The sequence below is a fragment of the Eleginops maclovinus genome, chromosome 4 (assembly GCF_036324505.1).
Source record: "Eleginops maclovinus isolate JMC-PN-2008 ecotype Puerto Natales chromosome 4, JC_Emac_rtc_rv5, whole genome shotgun sequence".
Taxonomy (NCBI): Eukaryota; Metazoa; Chordata; class Actinopteri; order Perciformes; family Eleginopidae; genus Eleginops; species Eleginops maclovinus.
Genome location: NC_086352.1, coordinates 2,929,022 through 2,949,907, shown reverse-complemented (window position 1 = coordinate 2,949,907; position 20,886 = coordinate 2,929,022). Strand labels below are relative to the sequence as shown.

Sequence of the window (20,886 nt, the reverse complement as noted above, 5' to 3'; positions counted from 1 at the left end):
GACTCCAACTGACTCCAACTGACTCCAACTGACTCCAACTGACTCCATCTGACTCCAACTGACTCCAACTGACTCCAACTGACTCCAACTGACTCCATCTGACTCCAACTGACTCCAACTGACTCCATCTGACTCCAACTGACTCCAACTGACTCCATCTGACTCCAACTGACTCCAACTGACTCCATCTGACTCCAACTGACTCCAACTGACTCCATCTGACTCCAACTGACTCCAACTGACTCCATCTGACTCCAACTGACTCCAACTGACTCCATCTGACCATCTGACTCCAACTGACTCCAACTGACTCCAACTGACTCCATCTGACTCCATCTGACTCCATCTGACTCCAACTGACTCCATCTGACTCCATCTGACTCCAACTGACTCCATCTGACTCCAACTGACTCCAACTGACTCCATCTGACTCCATCTGACTCCAACTGACTGCATCTGACTGCATCTGACTCCAACTGACTCCAACTGACTCCAACTGACTGCATCTGACTGCATCTGACTCCAACTGACTCCAACTGACTCCATCTGACTCCAACTGACTCCATCTGACTCCATCTGACTCCAACTGACTCCATCTGACTCCAACTGACTGCATCTGACTGCATCTGACTCCAACTGACTCCATAGAGCAAGATGGCGCCGAGGATGGCTGCCGTGTCTCGAGCTCCTCAACAACTCCACATCTTAGTGTTTTTATTGTTTTACTTTGTTGGTTGTTTTTAACTTTTTTTTGCAACATGCAAACCGCCCAAGCGAGCCCTATCATCCAATATGATAGAGAACAACTTTTACACATCAGGTCGCTGGTGGACAGCAATAATCCACGACGACCTGCAAACAATGGAGAGTCTCCGTGTTTACCTGCTGGAGCTCTACCTGTGGAGCGCAGGAGGAAGAGACCACGAGGTTCCCGGGCCGGGGTCCTGGTCAGGCTGAGGAAACGTGAAAACAGGCCTCCTCTACCGAGTTTACTTCTGGCAAATGTCCAATCCCTGGATAATAAGCTGGACGAACTCCGTAGCAGGGTGGCATTTCAACGGGACATTAAGACCTGTAATGTTTTGGTTTTCACGGAGACTTGGCTCGACCCCACGATACCGGACGCCGCCATTGCTCCACACGGATTCTCCATTCATCGCCAGGACCGGACAATAAACTCAGGGAAGAGCAAGGGAGGAGGTGTCTGCTTCATGATTAACAACAACTGGTGCTCAGATGTGGAGATCATTTCTTCGGACTGTTCTCCCAGCCTAGAGCACATCATGATCGGATGCCGGCCTTTTTATCTGCCGAGGGAGTTCACATCTGTTGTTCTAACAGCAGTGTATGTTCCGCCGCACGCTGACAACAACACAGCGCTGGAGGAGCTGTATGGGATTATCGACAGGACAGAGACTTCTCGGCCAGAGGCCGCATTTATTGTGGCCGGGGATTTTAACAGAGCCAACATGAAGAAAGTCCTGCCGAAATACTATCAGCACGTCAGCTGCCCCACGCGCGGTGGAAATACACTGGACCATGTTTACACTCCTTTCCGGCATGGATATAAAGCCCTCCCCCGCCCCCCCTTCGGCAAGTCAGACCACATATCCCTTCTTCTGCTCCCCGTTTACCGGCAGAGACTGAAGAGGGACCGACCTGTGACAAGGACAGTGCAGCGTTGGTCCGAGCAGTCTGACTCTGCTCTCCGCCACTGCTTTGGCATCACGGAGTGGTGTGTGTTTGAGGAGGACGATATAAACACACACACTGACGCGGTCATTTGCTACATCGGCAAATGCATCGATGACGTCGTGCCGCGGATTACTGTACGGACATTCCCAAATGAGAAGCCCTGGATAAACGGCGAGGTCCGAGCTAAACTTAAAGCACGGGCCATCGCGCACAGCGGCGGTGATTTGGATGAGTACAGGAATTCCAGGTATGCACTCCGGAGAGCTATTAGCAGTGCGAAAAGACAATACAGGGACAAGGTGGAGTCGAACTACAAGGGCTCCAACGCCAGAAATATGTGGTCTGGACTAAAAACAATAACTGACTACAAAAGGACAACGAGTGGTGCTGAGGAAGTGTCTGCATCTCTCCCAGATGAACTGAACACATTTTATGCACGCTTTGAGAAGCCCCCGGCTGTGGAGGCACAAAAGGCCCAGGATCCCTGCTCACTGGTTTTAACCAGTGCAGATGTGTGTAGATCTCTGAAAAGGATCAACGCACACAGGGCTCCAGGACCTGATGGCATCCCTGGCCGTGCTCTCAAGGTGTGTGCAGTTCAGCTGGCAGATGTGTTCACAGACATTTTCAATAGGTCACTGCTCCAGTCTGTAGTCCCCACATGTTTTAAAGAGTCCATCATTGTCCCTGTCCCCAAAAAGACAAAACCCATCTGCCTCAATGACTACCGCCCAGTTGCACTCACCTCCATCATCATGAAGTGCTTTGAGCGGTTAGTCAAACCTTTATCACCTCCTCCCTCCCTGACTCACTGGACCCCCTGCAGTTTGCCTACAGAGCAAACAGGTCCACGGATGATGCCATCTCCCTCACCCTCCACACTGCCCTCTCCCACCTGGACCAGAGGAACACTTATGTGAGAATGCTGTTCATTGACTACAGTTCAGCATTCAACACCATTGTGCCCTCCAAGCTCATCATTAAGCTCAGGGACCTTGGGCTCAACAGCGCCCTCTGTGACTGGATCATGAGCTTCCTGACGGGCAGATCCCAGGCAGTGCGGATGGGGAACATCACATCCTCCACCTTGACCCTCAACACCGGAGCCCCTCAGGGTTGTGTGCTCAGCCCTCTCCTCTACTCCCTGTTCACGCACGACTGCGTGGCCACACACAGCTCCAACACCATCATCAAGTTTGCTGACGACACGACCGTCATCGGCCTGATCACAGACGGCGACGAGACGGCGTACAGAGAGGAGGTCAGAGCCCTGACATCTTGGTGCCAGGACAACAACCTCCATCTCAACGTCAGCAAAACAAAGGAGCTGATTGTGGACTACAGGAAGAGGCAGAGAGAGGCACACACACCCATCACCATCGACGGGACTCCTGTGGAGAGAGTCAGCAGCTTCAGGTTCCTCGGGGTAAACATCAGTGAGGACCTGACATGGACACATCACACCAGGGTCATATCCAAGACGGCTCGACAGCGGCTCTTCTTCCTCCGCAGGCTGCGGAAGTTCAACATGGACTCCAGGATACTCTGCAACTTCTACAGGTGCACCATCGAGAGTATCCTGACTGGCTGCATCACCGCCTGGTATGGCAGTTGCACCGCCCTCAACCGTAAGACTCTACAGAGGGTGGTGAAAACTGCACAGCACATCACCAGGACGGAGCTGCCATCCATGGAGGACCTCTACACCCAGCGGTGTAGGAAGAAGGCCGGTAGGATATTAAAGGACCCCCATCACCCCAGCAACAATCTGTTCTGTCTGCTGCCGTCTGGCAGACGGTACCGCAGCATCCGGACCAAGACCACCAGACTCAGAGACAGTTTTATACCACAGGCTATAAGACTGCTGAACTCCTGAGCTGTGTGAATGTCTACTCACATCTGTTTATAGTACACACATACATATATATATATTATACACATCTGCCATACATATCTGTTTATAGTACACATATCTATATATTGTACATATCTGCCATATACATCTGTTATACATAATATATGCATCTGTCCATACCTCCTCATTCAACAGAGTAAAGTATTTAAATACTCTCAATGTATTCCACATATGTATATATTTCACATCCTCAAATCTTTATTGTTAATATTGTAAATATTCTTCTCTCTTTTTGCACTATTTTATTTATGTTATTTGCACCATGTATGTTGAGTTGTTGGAGGAGCACGCGACATAAGATTTTCATTGCCAACATATACGCTGTATCTGCTGTGCATATGACCAATAAAACCTTGAAACCTTGAAACCTTGAATCTGACTCCAACTGACTCCATCTGACTCCAACTGACTCCATCTGACTCCATCTGACCATCTGACTCCAACTGACTCCAACTGACTCCATCTGACTCCAACTGACTCCATCTGACTCCATCTGACTCCAACTGACTCCAACTCCCCTGTTTGTAAATGCATCTTCTGAAAAAAGTTGTTTAGTTTTATCCTTCACACCAACTGTCCAGCCGACGGACAGACCCTCACAGACTGAACTACATCTAGCCGTGTTCCTGATGGCTGGCACTGACCGGCACAGAGATCCTCACAGCAGTAAGTTTCATCCCCCTCCACGTCCTGTTTTTTAAACCTGTTTTGGGAAATTAACGGAGAAATGGCCAGTTTTGAAATGCATGAACAACAAGCAGCCCAGGAGGACACGTTTTTCATGTTTTTTTAAAACCTCTCTGTAGGGAAATTTTCCCTTAACCAACACATTAAGTTAATTGGGATTTGCTAAACCTTATTACACCGTTTAATACCGGTTTTATTCACCGTTATTACACCTTGATGTGGGCCCGTAAAACCGTGAATTTTCCGTGAATCAGTTACCGTTAAAACACGAACACAAAATTTAACACCTGTAATTACAGGTTTTAACAGTTAAACATCCGTTAAAAACCCGTTTAATAACATTTAATTACCTTTAAAGACTGGAGTCCCGATTAAGTTAAACCATACACCGTAAACAAAATAAATAACTTAAAAACACACGTATTACACCGAAACCCCAAAACCGTAATAACCCGTTTATTACCCTTAAATTCCCGTTTTGCCCGTTTTTTCAGTTATACCCCGTTTTAAAACCCGTTTTTTAAGTTCTCCCTAATGAAGGTTAAAATGAATAACCGATTCCGATCACCGTATTTACCTTTTCCCCAAAATAAAAGGATATTACCCCTTTTTACCCCCTATTTACACCTGTAATAACACCGAACCACCTTTTAGTAATAGGCCACATGCCTTGCAAAAAGGGGTGCTATTCTTTAAAAACTTTAAATTTTTACCTGCCAGCGTTGAGCTTGGATAACATCCTGCCCCCGGGTTATGGTTCCTCTAACCCAAAGCAAGGGCCGGGGGCCCCCCCTCCTCAGGGTCCGGGTTTTAGGGACCCCCCCCCCCGGGCAGGTGGAAAGCATATTTTTCTATATTGTGTATTCCAGTTTATCCACCACCCTTCCGGTCTCCTCCCTTTCCTTTCTGGGGCGATGACCCCAAAATTCAGATTTTCACCGTAAAATGTTAAAGTGATTCCAGGACACAATATCTCTGTTGGTCAGAAACGGTATGATGAGTCCAGAAATATGAAGAAGGAGTCAAATAGAGCGTCAGACCGCGGAGGCAGCTTTGTTTTTACAGAGCTCTGACGTCACGTTGTTGTTTACGTCTTTGCTGTTCACCGGCGTCATGTTGTCGCAGACTAAAGCTTTTTCACAATATATTGATCTATTTTAATAACAGTTATATTTCTTTCTCTTTTAGTATAGGTAAATGTTATTTCTTTATGTACAAATACTTAATATTTGTAATGCTCAATATTTGTCTTAATAAACTATACAATGTTGGACATTATTTTCCAATAAAAATACTTTGGGGTTTGAATTTTTAGTGTCCTTATTATAAAGAGTGTATTTCAGTTATAGTTTGTGTTTTGATTTGCTCTTCTTTTTCCTTATGTTAAATGTTTTCTTAATTATAATTTCTATGTATTGTTTGCATTTGATTATAAATGTTATTATAATGTAATGATTTATTTATTCCTCCCTGAGTCAGTCCTGTTCCTGGGACTCAGTCACAGTCTGACCGCTGACCTGCAGCTGGCAGCAGCAGCTTTATCCATCGGTGAGGAAACAAGTGTGTGTGGCCTGCTCCTCCTCCTCATCCTCCGGCTCCTCCTGCTCTTCCTCATCCTTCCGGTCCTCCTGCAGATAATATATATATAAATGTATATAAGTAATGAGTGTGTGTGTGTGTGTGTGTGTGTGTGTGTGTGTGTGTGTGTGTGTGTGTGTGTGTGTGTGTGTGTGTGTGTGTGTGCAGCTGTGTGTGTGGCCTGCTCCTCCTGCTCCTCTTCCTGCAGATGTACACTCCTCCTAATGTTTCCCAGCATGCTCGGCTCCAGAGGACGAGCGTATCTGATGCTGCTTCTCCTGATGGTGCTGTGCAGAGGTAACACACACACACACACACACACACACACACACACACACACACACACACACACACACACACACACACACACACACACACACACACACACACACACAGAGTTTCATAATGATGATGGTATTTCAGGGCCGCTCTCTAACATCCAGAGTAATGTGGAGGCGGCGGCTCTCTCTCTCAGCTGCAACCTGGACCTGCAGATCCACCACAGCAAGCTCCTGTGGAGAGAGACTCTCGACCCGTACATCAGCATCTCTCAGCAGCTCATGGTAAAATATATATATGTACAGTATATATCACAGACCCTGTGGAGGATTAATATATTGTGGGATGGTAACGTATTTATTTAAACCTGCTAATATCTTCATGGCTCAGGATGTCATATTTTTTATTTCATTCCTTCAGAAATGTACGGTAAAAGAAGAATGGGTCCTTTTTTTAAACACATTTGACTAATATTTGTAAACCACACACTGCTAGATATTTACATTTGATACTATTCCTTGCTGTTTTCAGTCTCTATATATTTTTATTGTTTATTTTAACTTTATTTTAGATTAGGTTGCAAAGTTTATTCTCTTGAAATGACTTCAGGACACAAAATATATTTATAGTTAAGTTTTGTTGTATTTTTTCTCTATATCTGCACTTGTTTTTATGTCGGATCAGAATCAGGTTTTCCGATCTGAACAGAAACCAACTAAATATCAATAATTTCAAAAAGACAAACAAAATGTTTACAGTTCATCTGCATTTTTCTTATATATTTATAACAAATAACAAATATATATATTTTGTATATATATATTTCTTTTTAGGTTATATATTCTTATTTACCACAGTTCCTGTAGTTTAAATGTTATTTAGTGTTCATGCTAATAAAGCTAATTCAAACAAGCACATCACCTGTCTTCAGGACGATAAAGAGGAGTTCCAGTCGGAGATTCGGAGCGTTAGCAGGACGTTTCAGGAGGTCAGAGACGAGGTCGTCCGTCAATACGGATACAACGACTTCAGCAGGAAGCACACCGCAGGAACAGGAAGCAGCACGCAGGGCAACAGGAAGCACAACGCAGGAACAGGAAGCAGCACGCAGGGCAACAGGAAGCACAACGCAGGAACAGGAAGCAGCACGCAGGGCAACAGGAAGCACACCGGAGGAACAGGAAGCAGCACGCAGGGCAACAGGAAGCACAACGCAGGAACAGGAAGCAGCACGCAGGGCAACAGGAAGCACAACGCAGGAACAGGAAGCAGCACACAGGAGCAGTTCAGCTCCCGGACCATGATGCAGTGCGACAGTGAGGTTATCTGTGGTGGTACTCTGGGGCCCTCTGGTGGTCACAGTGTGTGTTGTTAACGTGTAATATCTGTGTGTGTGTGTGTGTGTGTGTGTGTGTGTGTGTGTGTGTGTGTGTGTGTGTGTGTGTGTGTGTGTCAGGTGTGGTGGGGGGGGGGGTGCAGCGGTGCTCTGATTGGTTCAGCCTCAGGTGGGCGGAGTGTATGGAGGCCGTCTCCGTCCCTGTCATCAACCACCTGCTCTGCATCTGCATGAAGCTGCACTTCCTGTGTGACGTGCTCAGAGGTTCAGTATTACAGCTGTGAGAGCTCAGAGAGAGATATACAGTCAGGATGTCCTCACCTAAACTATACCCCCCCCACCCCCAGTGATGACCCCGTGGTGCAGGGATCAGGTCCCGGTCGAAGGAAACTTCGGTCAGCTGTTCGACCGTCTCAACGAGTCCATGGACCTCCTGAGCCGGGAGTTCAGCGCTGAACTGGTCCTGCAGGTCACCTCCTCTACCTCCTCTAAAAATCATGCTGTAGTTCCTTTATAGCCCAACATTAGCCTCCTTTAGCTTAGCGGTGGAGACGTGATGTCATGTGACCGTGCTGTAGTTCCTTTATAGCCCAACATTAGCCTCCTTTAGCTTAGCGGTGGAGACGTGATGTCATGTGACCGTGCTGTAGTTCCTTTATAGCCCAACATTAGCCTCCTTTAGCTTAGCGGTGGTGACGGGAAGTCATGTGACCGTGCTGTAGTTCCTTTATAGTCCAACATTAGCCGCCTTTAGCTTAGCGGTGGTGACGTGAAGTCATGTGACCGTGCTGTAGTTCCTTTATAGTCCAACATTAGCCGCCTTTAGCTTAGCGGTGGTGACGTGAAGTCATGTGACCGTGCTGTAGTTCCTTTATAGCCCAACATTAGCCGCCTTTAGCTTAGCGGTGGTGACGTGAAGTCATGTGACCGTGCTGTAGTTCCTTTATAGCCCAACATTAGCCTCTTTTAGCTTAGCGGTGGTGACGTGAAGTCATGTGACCATGCTGTAGTTCCTCTATAGCCCAACATTAGCCTCCTTCAGCTTAGCGGTGGTGACGTGAAGTCATGTGACCGTGCTGTAGTTCCTTTATAGCCCAACATTAGCCGCCTTTAGCTTAGCGGTGGTGACGTGAAGTCATGTGACCGTGCTGTAGTTCCTTTATAGCCCAACATTAGCCGCCTTTAGCTTAGCGGTGGTGACGTGAAGTCATGTGACCGTGCTGTAGTTCCTTTATAGCCCAACATTAGCCGCCTTTAGCTTAGCGGTGGTGACGTGAAGTCATGTGACCGTGCTGTAGTTCCTTTATAGCCCAACATTAGCCGCCTTTAGCTTAGCGGTGGTGACGTGAAGTCATGTGACCGTGCTGTAGTTCCTTTATAGCCCAACATTAGCCTCCTTTAGTTTAGCGGTGGTGACGTGAAGTCATGTGACCGTGCTGTAGTTCCTTTATAGCCCAACATTAGCCGCCTTTAGCTTAGCGGTGGTGACGTGAAGTCATGTGACCGTGCTGTAGTTCCTTTATAGCCCAACATTAGCCTCCTTTAGCTTAGCGGTGGTGACGTGAAGTCATGTGACTGTGCTGTAGTTCCTTTATAGCCCAACATTAGCCTCCTTTAGTTTAGCGGTGGTGACGTGAAGTCATGTGACCGTGCTGTAGTTCATTTATAGCCTAGCGTTAGCTTCTTATTTCAGAAGTGATAGTGTTAATCTGTGGAGATTAGCCTGCTGAACTAAAAGTTTGTTTGACACAGATTATTTTCTGTCAGAATCCAAACTCACATGGAGGATCCAATTGGACCCTTCAGGATCCACTACTGTCACATGTAACAGTGCTTAAATCTCCTCCAGGAGGTGCAGCAGCAGGAGGTGTTGGGAGGAGCTCTGATGGAGGACGAGTTCACGGAGGCCGTCAGAGGATCCTTCAGGCAGCTGAGGAGAGACGTGGAGCGCCTGCTGACCATCCTGCAGCTGATGCTCTCCTTCACATTCATCTCCACCTTCACTCAGTGAGACCTCCTCCTCCTCCTCCGCTTTCTCTTTCTCCACAACACTAACATGACTTCGTCTTCCTTCTCTTCCTCCTCAGAGCTTTTGGTTACCTGCGTCAGTACAGGAGAGATGTTCGATTTGACAACCTGTACATCACCAGCCGCTTCAGACGGATGGACGCCCGCAGGAGCAGAGCGGTACAGAAACACTCTGGCTTAAAGAGGCCCTGTTCTTCTTCTGTGGTGCTCTCTCTCCTGTAGTGTGCTCTCTAGGTGTGAGTGCATGTAAATGGTCGGCAGAGGCTCTAATCCCTGAGTTTCCATGTGAATTTTGTAGTATTATTATTTCTTAGGGAATAATGTGAGTACAAAACCCAACTGAATAAATACCATGGAGTGCATTATGGGCTGCAGAGTGTGAGTGTGTGTTCCTGCAGGGGAAGCGCTGCGTGCTGCCTCTGCTGAGACCCCAGCAGCTGATCGAGCCCTGCAGTCTGAGGGTCCACCAGCAGGAGCTGCAGCACCTGGTGCGTCTACATTGATATTATTATCATTACAAATAATACCAATGATGAGATTCTTTATACGGAATGTATTATAATTAAAATATATGTTTTTGTGTTCTTACTTTCTATTATCTTAACTAAAATGATATACTAATACTTTACGTAATATCATTAAATACCACATTACTCAGGTATTTTAATTGAATTGTAATTTAAAATATTGTCGTTTTTTAACAGATTCAGTAACAGAAATATAAACGAACAAATAAATAATAATTGTTTTTTAAATTATGAAACTATCCATCAGCTTGGGGCGGCAGTGGCTCAGTCAGTAGGGACTTGGTCTTGGGACCGAAGGGTCGCTGGTTCACGTCCCGATCGGACCAAAAAAAATATGGAGGGAGCTGGTAGCTGGAGAGGTGCCAGTTCTCCTCCTAGACCACTGCCGAGGAGCCCTTGAGCAAGGCACCTAACCTCTATCTGCTCCCTTGGCGCCGGGTCCCTGGCTGCCTCTCTGCTCTGCCACCTCTCCTCTGCAAGGTTTTTAAAATAACGTGTGTGTGTGTGTGTGTGTGTGCGTGTGCCAGTCCTCAGGTGTGTGTCAGCTGCTCTCCCTCTCCCTCCTCTCGCTCGTCCTGCTCACCGTCGACTTCTCTCTGTTCCACGTGATGAACATCGTCAGCACACACACCATCAGCAACTTCAACCTGACCAGTAACTCTCACACACACACACACACACACAGGATCGATCACCATTGGAACATCACCCCTGAGGTTTTCTGGGTAATGGAGTCTCTCTGCAGGTCGGCACCAGGTGGACATCAGAGTGGGCGGAGCCTCCATGATGGCGCGGCTGCTCAGGAAGACGGTGTCGGCATTCAACAGATCCAGCAGCGTCAGCATCCACACACACAACAGAGGTCAGAGGTCACACCGCCGGAGGGGATATCAAACTGAACCAGCAGAGGGCGACAAAGACAAACAACACTCCCTGTTTCCTCCTGCTTTAACTGCACTATAATATCCGTATCTCCCCCCCCCCAGTGTGCGTGTTCCCCCCCTCACCCCTCCCTGCAGGTGTGTATGTGAGCTGTGTGATTTGTGTCCTGATGGTTGCGCTGTGCAGCGTCCTGCAGGTGTACACACACCGCCTCCGCCGAGCCATCTCAGCATACTACTACCCACAGGTATACACACACACACACACACACACACACACACTAAGACCACAGGGAGGATAACTATTCTTTTAACCACAGATGGAACTTTGTAGACGGGTCAAACGGACAGAGAACAACCCGTTAAATCAGATTGAACGTGATGACGGCGCGTGGAGCTGCTAACGGAGATTTAATGAGCGAATTAATCTAAAAATAATGAGGAGGATTAATTACCTCTGACAGAAGTGTGTGTACTGTTAACCTGCATGATTAACACACACACACACCCTCTGTTAAAACCCTGAGCTGCAGTAATCTGATTACAGTAAGAGCATTACCTGACAAAGGCCCCGCACAGGGAAATATTTAACTAGCAGAATCCAGCAGGACCCGTTGAGCGTGAATATGCAAGGCAGGCGTTCTCTGACCACATATGAAGCATGTGACAGAGCCGGGTTCACAGGTTTCATGTGGTCTCATATCGAGTCAGAGGTACCGCTTTGTGCCGCTCCATAAAACTGACCACATGTTTAGTCTCTCAAATGTGCTTGAAGGAAACCAACTAACTATCAAGCCAAACGTGTGTGTGGAGGGTGTGTGTGAAAAGCTTGGTTTGTGGAAGAGAGCCAACGAGGAGGAGAAATTTGAGCAAAGTCGAACTCATCCCACAAAAAGTTATAATATTAAGACAAGAAAAGGTGCTCCAAAAGGAATCTGATTACATTTGGACATTTTATAGAAAATAAGTTGTAATGTTTGGAGGAAAAATATCAAAATAATTCAGCAGAAAGAAATTAATGATATTTCATTAAAATGTTATCAATTCTGGAGAAGGTGTTTTATTTGAGGACAGAACTGCTGTAATAACTCCCAATAACGTCAGAGAGCATAAAAGCGTCATGTAAAGAATAAAAGTGGAGATTTTGAGACAAAATTTGAGAAATGTTTTTAAAAAGTGGCATTTTAAGACAAAATTCGCAAATTGTAAAGAAAAAAGTTGTAAAGTAAAAAAAAAATTTGAGCATTTTATCAAAAAAGTTGTAATGAACAGCTGGAGTTGAAATAGTTTAAGGAGGTGTTAACGTCGGTTATCTGATGGTTATAAATATATCTTACATTTGATCAAATAAACCCTCTTCTGTGTGTCTGTCAGACAGAGAAGAGGCGTGTCCTGTTTCTATACAATCTGCAGCTCCAGAGACGGATTTCCTCCCCGGACAGTGAACGTCTCACCAGCTGGGCAGAGAGGAGCAGGAGGGTGAGAATATCACTTATTCATTCATGATTTATTAACTTCTAAACTTATTCATTCATGATTTATTAACTTCTAAACTTATTCATTCATGATTTATTAACTTCTAAACTTATTCATTCATGATTTATTAACTTCTAAACTTATTCATTCATGATTTATTAACTTCTAAACTTATTCATTCATGATTTTTTGATTTATTTTTCCCTGGGTAAACCGCTCCGCAGTGTTTCTGACGGTGATACTTCCTGTGCTGCAGGTGTGTCAGAGTCTCTGCAGGTGTGGACGTTCCCTCCAACAGGAAGATGCCCCCCCCGCATAGACAGGAAGCTCCACCTGCAGCGCACACACTTTAGAGAAGAAGAAGAAGAAGAAGAAGAAGAAGAAGAAGAAGAAGAAGAAGAAGAAGAAGAAGAAGAAGAAGCTTTAAAAGAGAATAAAGAGGAGCTGAGGGACCCTCGTCCTCCCTCATGTTTCACTTGAGCAGCTGCACAGCATGTGAATCCTCATGCACGAGACAAAGAGGGTGAAGGTGAAGAGTAGCTGTTGCAGAGCAAAGGAGTGTGTGTGTGTGTGTGTGTGTGTGTGTGTGTGTGTGTGTGTGTGTGTATGTAGATAGAAGATAGAATGGGAGGATGAAACCCTCATTATTAGTCACATACATGCACACATCAGAGCACACACAGTAAAATGTGTCCTCTGCATTTAACCCATCCTAGTACTGAGAGCAGTGGGCAGCTATTGTGCAGCGCCCGTGTGTGTGTGTGTGTGTGTGTGTGTGTGTGTGTGTGTGTGTGTGTGTGTGTTTGTGCGAGCGTTGAAGTTCTTAATGTATGTGTTTATTTGTGTAGAAACAGTTAGTGTGCTCTGTTCAGACTTTAATCTGATGACCTCACTGACCCCGCTCTGGATTAATACTCTAGGGCGGTGGAAGGAACACTTTGAGGAACTCCTGAACCCGACAACTCCGCCCTCTATGTTAGAGGCGGAGCTGGAGTATGAAGGGGGATCAACTCCTATCTCACGGGGGGAAGTCACTGAGGTAGTTAAACAGCTCCACAGTGGCAAAGCCCGGGGGTGGATGAGATCCGCCCAGAAATGCTGAAGGCTCTGGGTGTTGAGGGACTGTCATGGTTGACACGTCTCATCAACATTGCGTGGAAGTTGGAAACAGTACCGAAGGAGTGGCAGACCGGGGTGGTGGTTGCTCTTTTTAAAAAGGGGGATCAGAGGGTGTGTGCCAATTACAGAGGCATCACATTACTCAGCCTCCCCGGGAAAGTTTACTCTAAGGTGCTGGAAAGGAGGGTCCGACCGATTGTCGAACCTCAGATTGAAGAGGAACAATGCGGTTTTCGTCCTGGTCCTGGAATGACGGACCAGCTTTTCACTCTCGCAAGGATCCTGGAGGGGGCCTGGGAGTACGCTCATCCGGTCTACATGTGCTTTGTGGATTTGGAGAAGGCATATGACCGGGTTCCCAGGGAGATACTGTGGGAGGTGCTGCGGGAGTATGGGGTGAGGGGGTCTCTACTCAGGGCCATCCAATCTCTGTACTCCCAAAGCGAGAGCTGTGTCCGGGTCCTCGGCAGCACGTCGGACCAATTTCCGGTGAGGGTTGGCCTCCGCCAGGGTTGCGCTTTGTCACCAATCCTGTTTGTGATATTCATGGACAGGATTTCGAGGCGTAGTCGTGGGGGAGGGGGTCTGCAGTTCAGTGGGCTAAGGATTGCACCACTGCTGTTTGCAGATGATGTGGTCCTAATGGCTTCATCGGTCTGTGACCTTCAGCACTCACTGGATCAGATTCACGGCCGAGTGTGAAGCGGCTGGGATGAGGATCAGCACCTCCAAATCTGAGGCCATGGTTCTCAGCAGGAAACCGATGGACTGTCCACTCCAGGTAGGGAATGAAGCCTTACCCCAAGTGAAGGAGTTCAAGTATCTCAGGGTCTTGTTCTCGAGTGAGGGAACAATGGAGCGTGAGATGGGCCGGAGAATCGGAGCAGCGGGAGCGGTACTGCAGTCACTTTACCGCACCGTTGTGAGGAAAAGAGAGCTGAGCCAGAAGGCAAAGCTCTCTGTCTACCGGGCCATCTTCGTTCCTACCCTCACCTATGGTCATGAAGGATGGGTCAGGACCGAGAGAACGAGGTCGCGGATACAAGCGGCCGAAATGGGATTTCTCCGCAGGGTGGCTGGCATCTCCCTTAGGGATAAGGTGAGAAGTTCAGTCATCCGGGAGGGACTCGGAGTAGAACCGCTGCTCCTTCGCGTTGAAAGGAGCCAGTTGAGGTGGTTCAGGCACCTAGTGAGGATGCCACCTGGGCGCCTCCCTAGGGAGGTGTTCCAGGCACGTCCAGCTGGGAAGAGACAGCGGGGTAGACCTAGGACCAGGTGGAGGGACTATGTCTCTTCGCTGGCCTGGGAGCGCCTTGGAATCCCCCAGTCAGAGCTGACTGATGTGGCCAGGGAGAGAGATGTTTGGGGCTCTCTGCTGGAGCTGTTACCTCCGAGACCCTGACGGATAAGTGGGAGAAGATGGATGGATGGATGGATGGATTAATACTCTATATTTAATACTCTATATTAAATACTCGGTATAGTGAGGGATCCTCGACTCAGTGGAAGAAACGTTATTATATTCAATGTCAGTGAAAATAATAAAGGCAGAATCAGAGCGTAGGTTTGCTTTGGTGTTGTAATGTTTAACATTTATAAAGAAAGGGATTATATATCAAGCTAAAGCCAGTATTGCAAAAATCAAGAAACCTGAGTCTAGCATTAAAGAAAGTTATCATTTATAAATAAAAAGTGAATATAGATTATGATAAAGCCTTCTCTGGATCCTCAGTGTGACGCTCATTCGCTGCCTTTTATTCTGAAGGCCTGTTGGTAGTACTTCCGGTTTTCCGGCTTGTTTCGCTCAACTTCATGCAGTGGAATGACGTCATCGCTATCTCCCGGTATAAACTCGGTGGTTCCTCCTCTCCCAGACCGCAGTGGAGGCATGACTCTCTGCGGTCTTCTAAACTTTGATTTGTTGGTCAATTCATTAATTGATTGGTTGATTGACCCTCCAGGGCCAAAGCAACAGGCTTCCGGTACAATAACCCACTCTGAATGAGGCACGCGCTTGCTCGGGGGTCCGGTGTGTTTCACAGCTCACTCACTACTGCGCTCGCTCACTGTCTCTCGCTCTACACATGCACCCTCCACACACATAGCCCCTCCTCCTCCCGCTCTTAAAGCGACAGGCGACCTTCCTATTATAAACGGGAGAACCGGAGCGAGAGAACCGGATGTTTACCGGTCACTCTCATCGGTGGATGTAACCAGGACCAGCATGGAGTTTCCCCGGAGCTCTGCCACGGTGAGCTGACCGGGCACGGAGCGACCTGTTGCCGGTGTCCGGTGAGATGACCGGAGCCGTTACCGTCGTGCTGCTCGGGGCTGCCTTCACTGCCGCCCGGTCCCTGAACGCACCGCGGGACATTCTGACCGGTACCGATTAACGGGTTTTTGTCTCTTTTAGTCCCGTTTTTCAAACTGTGTTTCCATGTATGAACTGTGTCAGTCTGGTCCGGGGCGGGAGTACAGTTCCTCCTGTACTGTACACACTTTTGTGGTACTTTCCTGAAGTACATTCAATGCTACTGTGTACTTCTACTCCAATATCCAAAAGGAAATCATGTTTTACTCCCCAGCGTTGAGTGAACAGCTTCAGCTTCTTTAACAAAGCGCACCTCTTTTATTTGTATGGCTCTTATTTCCTAATTATACCAGGATGCAGTGCTGGTGGAGCCTGGGGCTTCATGGTAGTTCATAAGTCATAAATCATTTAAATATTGTACTAAAAGTCCATCAGATCTGTGTTGATCTGCTGCAGTAAACTGTGAAGCAACAATCCTATCTAATGATGTCACGTTTATAAAGATAACTCAGAGAATGTGAGGACCTCTGCATCCCGTCCCGGTTGTGTTTGTCCTGCTTTTTAATATGTGTTATAGATCATATTTAAGTGTACTTGCATTGAATTGTGAAGCACCTTGAGATAACGTTGTTTTTAAAGTCTGCTCTACAAATAATAATCATTATTAAATAAATAGTTGCTTACTTCCACCTCTGGAACTGAGTCTGCAGTACGAGTGTCATTAAATGTTACACAGAATATCACAGAAGATATGGCATCTGTTTGGACTCAGAAATAATATTCCATATAAATCCCTCTGATGATAGATACGACTCAGGTGAGTAATGCTGACCATGTGTGTGTAAGTGGGGGAAAGTGTGTGTGACCTTTGACCTAATTGAATGCTTGCCCGTTGCCAGGTAGTTAATCTGACATGATCAGCTAACTGTAAACCCCCTGCTCTCTCCTGCTGGTTGACCTCTGACCTCAGACTGCGTTCTTTCAGAGTCAAACGTTAACGTCTTCCCTTGGATCACACGGGGTGGGGGGGGGTACTCTGCCTCTAGAGGACATCGTCTAAATTATGAACAAACTAAAAAAAGTCTCTCAGTAAATCTGATCAAACTCTCCGTTAAATCTTAATCTGATTACTCCGTGTTCCTGTGTGTGCTGCCAGAGAGTCCTGCTGTGACCCCAAAGCTTTACGTTAGAAATGTAGAGTAGGGGTCCCCAGCACATAGAAAGTGCCGGATGCTAACCTGCAGATGTTGGGCAATTAGCACAGTTAGCATCAGTTGTGCTAATTAGCATCTGCATGCAAAAGTTAGAAAATGACTTTGCCGATTTGGAGAGTTTCAGAGCGGTGTTGGGGGTTACTGAGTCCATTTCTGACATCATCAGGATCAAAAATTGTAGTTTTAACCAGAAAGAGGTCATATCTGTGTCTCTGGGGGCTGGTTTTGATTAATTCTGGGTCGATGTGGAAGTTTTAGGGGACTCTGGGTCATCTGGATTGGACAGATGAATTGTCCCCAGTAGAAGAACTAATGTTCCTCTGGTCTTCTCTGTGTCCGATGGTCTCAACACGACTCATGCCACAGCCAATCAGCTTGTGTTATTTTATACACACACACACACACACACACACACACACACACACACACACACACACACACACTAAAAAGTCTAACATTGTCATAGAACTTGTATCCAGGATCTTCTCCAGACAGGAACATGAGGGGTGTTTGTTTCCTTCATCTTTAGAACTACGACACCTTCAGCTGATTAGAGACGTCTCAGTGCACACTGAGGACACGGAGGAGGAGGAGGAGGAGGAGGAGGAGGAGGAGGAGGAGGACCGATCTATAACCCTCTTCCCACAGTAGAGCTGTTCAATCAAACCTTTTGTTCTACAGAGTTTTGAGCAGACTTTAAAATGAAGATCAGAGAAGTGTCCTGAGTTTATCTGTGGATTCAGTGAGTCATAAGTTCCCAACAAGATGGCCTCCACTGAAACTGATTTAAACACACGGGTGTTTGTGTTTATTGGCAATAAAAACATGTGTGTGCAGCAGGAGGGAAACATGTGACACTCACACACCTTTCGTATTTATACTACTGTTATTCTGTGTTATATTCATTTAAAAATATGACTCATGGTCCTCTCTAAAATCTCCTTCAAACAACTGGGGTTCTCATCCAAAATTACATTTTACAAGATGGCATTGAACACATCATGATGAAGCAATAATTCCCCTTCACCAAAGCCTGAACGCACCACACTGCAGCTCAATGGGACCTTCGTTAGCTGTTAGCTTTTCGTTATTTAGCCGGAGTGCGCCCCCTCCCTGCTAACTGCTAAGCGCTAGCTCTCCTGCTAATGTTAGCTCTCCTGCTAACATTAGCTCTCCTGCTAACGTTAGCTCTCCTGCTAACATTAGCTCTCCTGCTAACGTTAGCTCTCCTGCTAACGTTAGCTCTCCTGCTAACATAATCTCTCCTGCTAACGTTAGCAGGAGAGCTAACATTAGCAGGAGAGCTAATGTTAGCTCTCCTGCTAACATTAGCTCTCCTGCTAACATTAGCTCTCCTGCTAACGTTAGCTCTCCTGCTAACGTTAGCTCTCCTGCTAACATAATCTCTCCTGCTAACGTTAGCTCTCCTGCTAACATTAGCTCTCCTGCTAATCTTAACACAGTTTTGTTGTCACAGCGTCATCAGGTGTCCAAAAGTCCTGAATGCTAATCTTCAATTAGCATATTGTTACTGAATGCTGTCCTGGTGTTCCTACCTTCATCACCAGTCCTCCCAGTTCACCTGTGTGTTTGTGCTCAGGTTTGGACAGGCGCCTCCTGCTGGAGAAAACGCGCCCCTTCATCCTGGTGGACGGAGAGAGGAGGAGCCTTGCTGAAGCTCTGCAGGTATGATTGGCTCTCCATTACGCTGGGATGTGATTGGCTCTCCATTACGCAGGGATATGATTGGCTTTCCATTACGCAGGGATATGATTGGCTCTCCATTATGCAGGGATGTGATTGGCTCTCCATTACGCAGGGATATGATTGGCTCTCCATTACGCAGGGATGTGATTGGCTCTCCATTACGCAGGGATGTGATTGGCTCTCCATTACGCAGGGATGTGATTGGCTCTCCATTACGCAGGGATGTGATTGGCTGTTATTTGATGCGTCCTGGCAGACTTTTAAGGCAGGCTTATTGAAAGGGCGGCCTGCGGGCCAGAAGCAGCTCAGAGCCAACTCCCGATTGGCCCAGCCTGCCGTGGCCAAATTCCTACACTAGTACAGACCATGAATGCAACACTCCGCGTTGCCTAGAAACCACCAAGCCACAACAAAGCGCGTTCTTTTAAAGTGCATCCCGTAGCGGTGGTCCTATGGTAGCAACTCTAAAACATGTCTCTCTCGATGAACCCGTCGGTCTAACCCGGCCTGGACTGACATATATGTGTTTATTCAGCCGTCAAATCCAAACGCCACGCCGATGTGTTTCATTTGCAATCAGTGCGTTGCCTGGTGTCCGGAGGCACCACATTGAGAAACACCCCACTCTCCGAACAAACTTCCCCTAACGGGCCAGCGAAGTTTTGGAGTGACGTCAACAAACAGCAGTTCCCTAACGTTCAGAAAGAAGCGATCTGTGTGCTCAGTACGTTTGCTTTCCACACATCACTCAGTAAACAGGAGCCCTCGCTGCTCCCTGACTGACAGCACTCTTCACCAATGGCTTAGGATTGCATTGACATCCTATGAGCCAAACTCACTGCTTGTGTTCAAAACAAAAGATGTCACTTCTCCCATTGAGAAAGTCAGCATGAATCACAGATGAGGTGACAGTAAGCACCCGCTTCACTGTAGCAGACGTGTAGTGTAGAATTCATTCACATGTTAGTTACCCTTACCTCTTGTTATGGGTTTGTGCACTGAAGGTTCGACAGTTCTTTCTTTATCCATTTAAATGCACTTTGTGATGTGTCTGGGTCAAATGAGACCAACACTTATGTAATTTGTAATTGAATAGCCCTGCTTTAAGGCGTCTGAGTGAGACTGTCAGACTCTTTCTCTCTGCTTTCATTTGGTTTCCTCTCTCTGTCTGAATAAAGCTATCCAAAGTCTTCTGTCAGGAAGAAGCTTTTGTACGTTTCAGTGGCAGGAAGCCTCTCTTCATTAATGTGTTTCAGTCATGAGAGGAAGACAAAGACAAACGTTTCACCAGGAGCTTCCTGCAGGAGGGGGGGTGTTAGAGGACGGACACTTCCTGTGCAGCTGACAGCAGCTCTGAGATCATTTCCTGTCCAAACCCCCCCACCCTGACCCCACCCAGCCGGAGGAAATGAGGAGAGAGTCATTCAGTGAGGGATCAGTACACCAAACTCAGTCTGTACCGCCACAGCTTTTAATCAGCTGGATTATTAACAACTTCCTGTCAGTTAATTATGAAGACAGGAAATGAATTAGAAACATTCAGTCTTTCCCTGATGCAGCTTTCCTCTAGAATGTTGCATCAGGGAAAGACTGAATGTTTGAAGATTTAAAGTCGAGTTCAAAAAATACAATTACAGTCATAGGAAGAAATGAAAACGTACAAACAGACAGATCATCATATGAAGCGTTTTGACTCTTTAAAGTAGAGACGCTACAGACTGATACACACCTGAACATCAGCAGGAGAGGACTCTTTAAAGTAGAGACGCTACAGACTGATACACACCTGAACATCAGCAGGAGAGGACTCTTTAAAGTAGAGACTCTACATACTGATATACACCTGAACATCAGCAGGAGAGGACTCTTTAAAGTAGAGACTCTACATACTGATATACACCTGAACATCAGCAGGAGAGGACTCTTTAAAGTAGAGACGCTACATACTGATACACACCTGAACATCAGCAGGAGAGGACTCTTTAAAGTAGAGACTACATACTGATACACACCTGAACATCAGCAGGAGAGGACTCTTTAAAGTAGAGACGCTACAGACTGATACACACCTGAACATCAGCAGGAGAGGACTCTTTAAAGTAGAGACTCTACATACTGATATACACCTGAACA

The 20,886-nt window shown here is 46.7% G+C and overlaps 2 protein-coding genes across 2 annotated transcripts in view; both read left to right on the top strand.

Moving 5' to 3' along the window:
- Positions 1-5,748: 5,748 nt before the first annotated feature.
- Positions 5,749-13,801, top strand: dcst1 (DC-STAMP domain containing 1). Its single transcript, XM_063880905.1, has 14 exons — positions 5,749-5,845; positions 6,035-6,172; positions 6,299-6,438; positions 7,086-7,470; positions 7,611-7,754; positions 7,838-7,959; positions 9,340-9,497; positions 9,578-9,677; positions 9,917-10,006; positions 10,573-10,699; positions 10,791-10,907; positions 11,032-11,174; positions 12,301-12,405; positions 12,659-13,801. Exons 1-14 carry the CDS (start codon positions 5,749-5,751, stop codon positions 12,719-12,721), a joined length of 1,929 nt encoding a protein of 642 aa, XP_063736975.1. The 3' UTR covers positions 12,722-13,801.
- A 60-nt stretch (positions 13,802-13,861) lies between these two features.
- Positions 13,862-20,886, top strand: part of adam15 (ADAM metallopeptidase domain 15) — a 29,533-nt gene continuing 22,508 nt past the window's right edge. The window contains 2 exon segments of the mRNA XM_063880750.1: positions 13,862-15,903; positions 18,647-18,732. Coding sequence (XP_063736820.1) covers positions 15,819-15,903; positions 18,647-18,732 — 171 coding nt within the window. The 5' untranslated portion in view covers positions 13,862-15,818.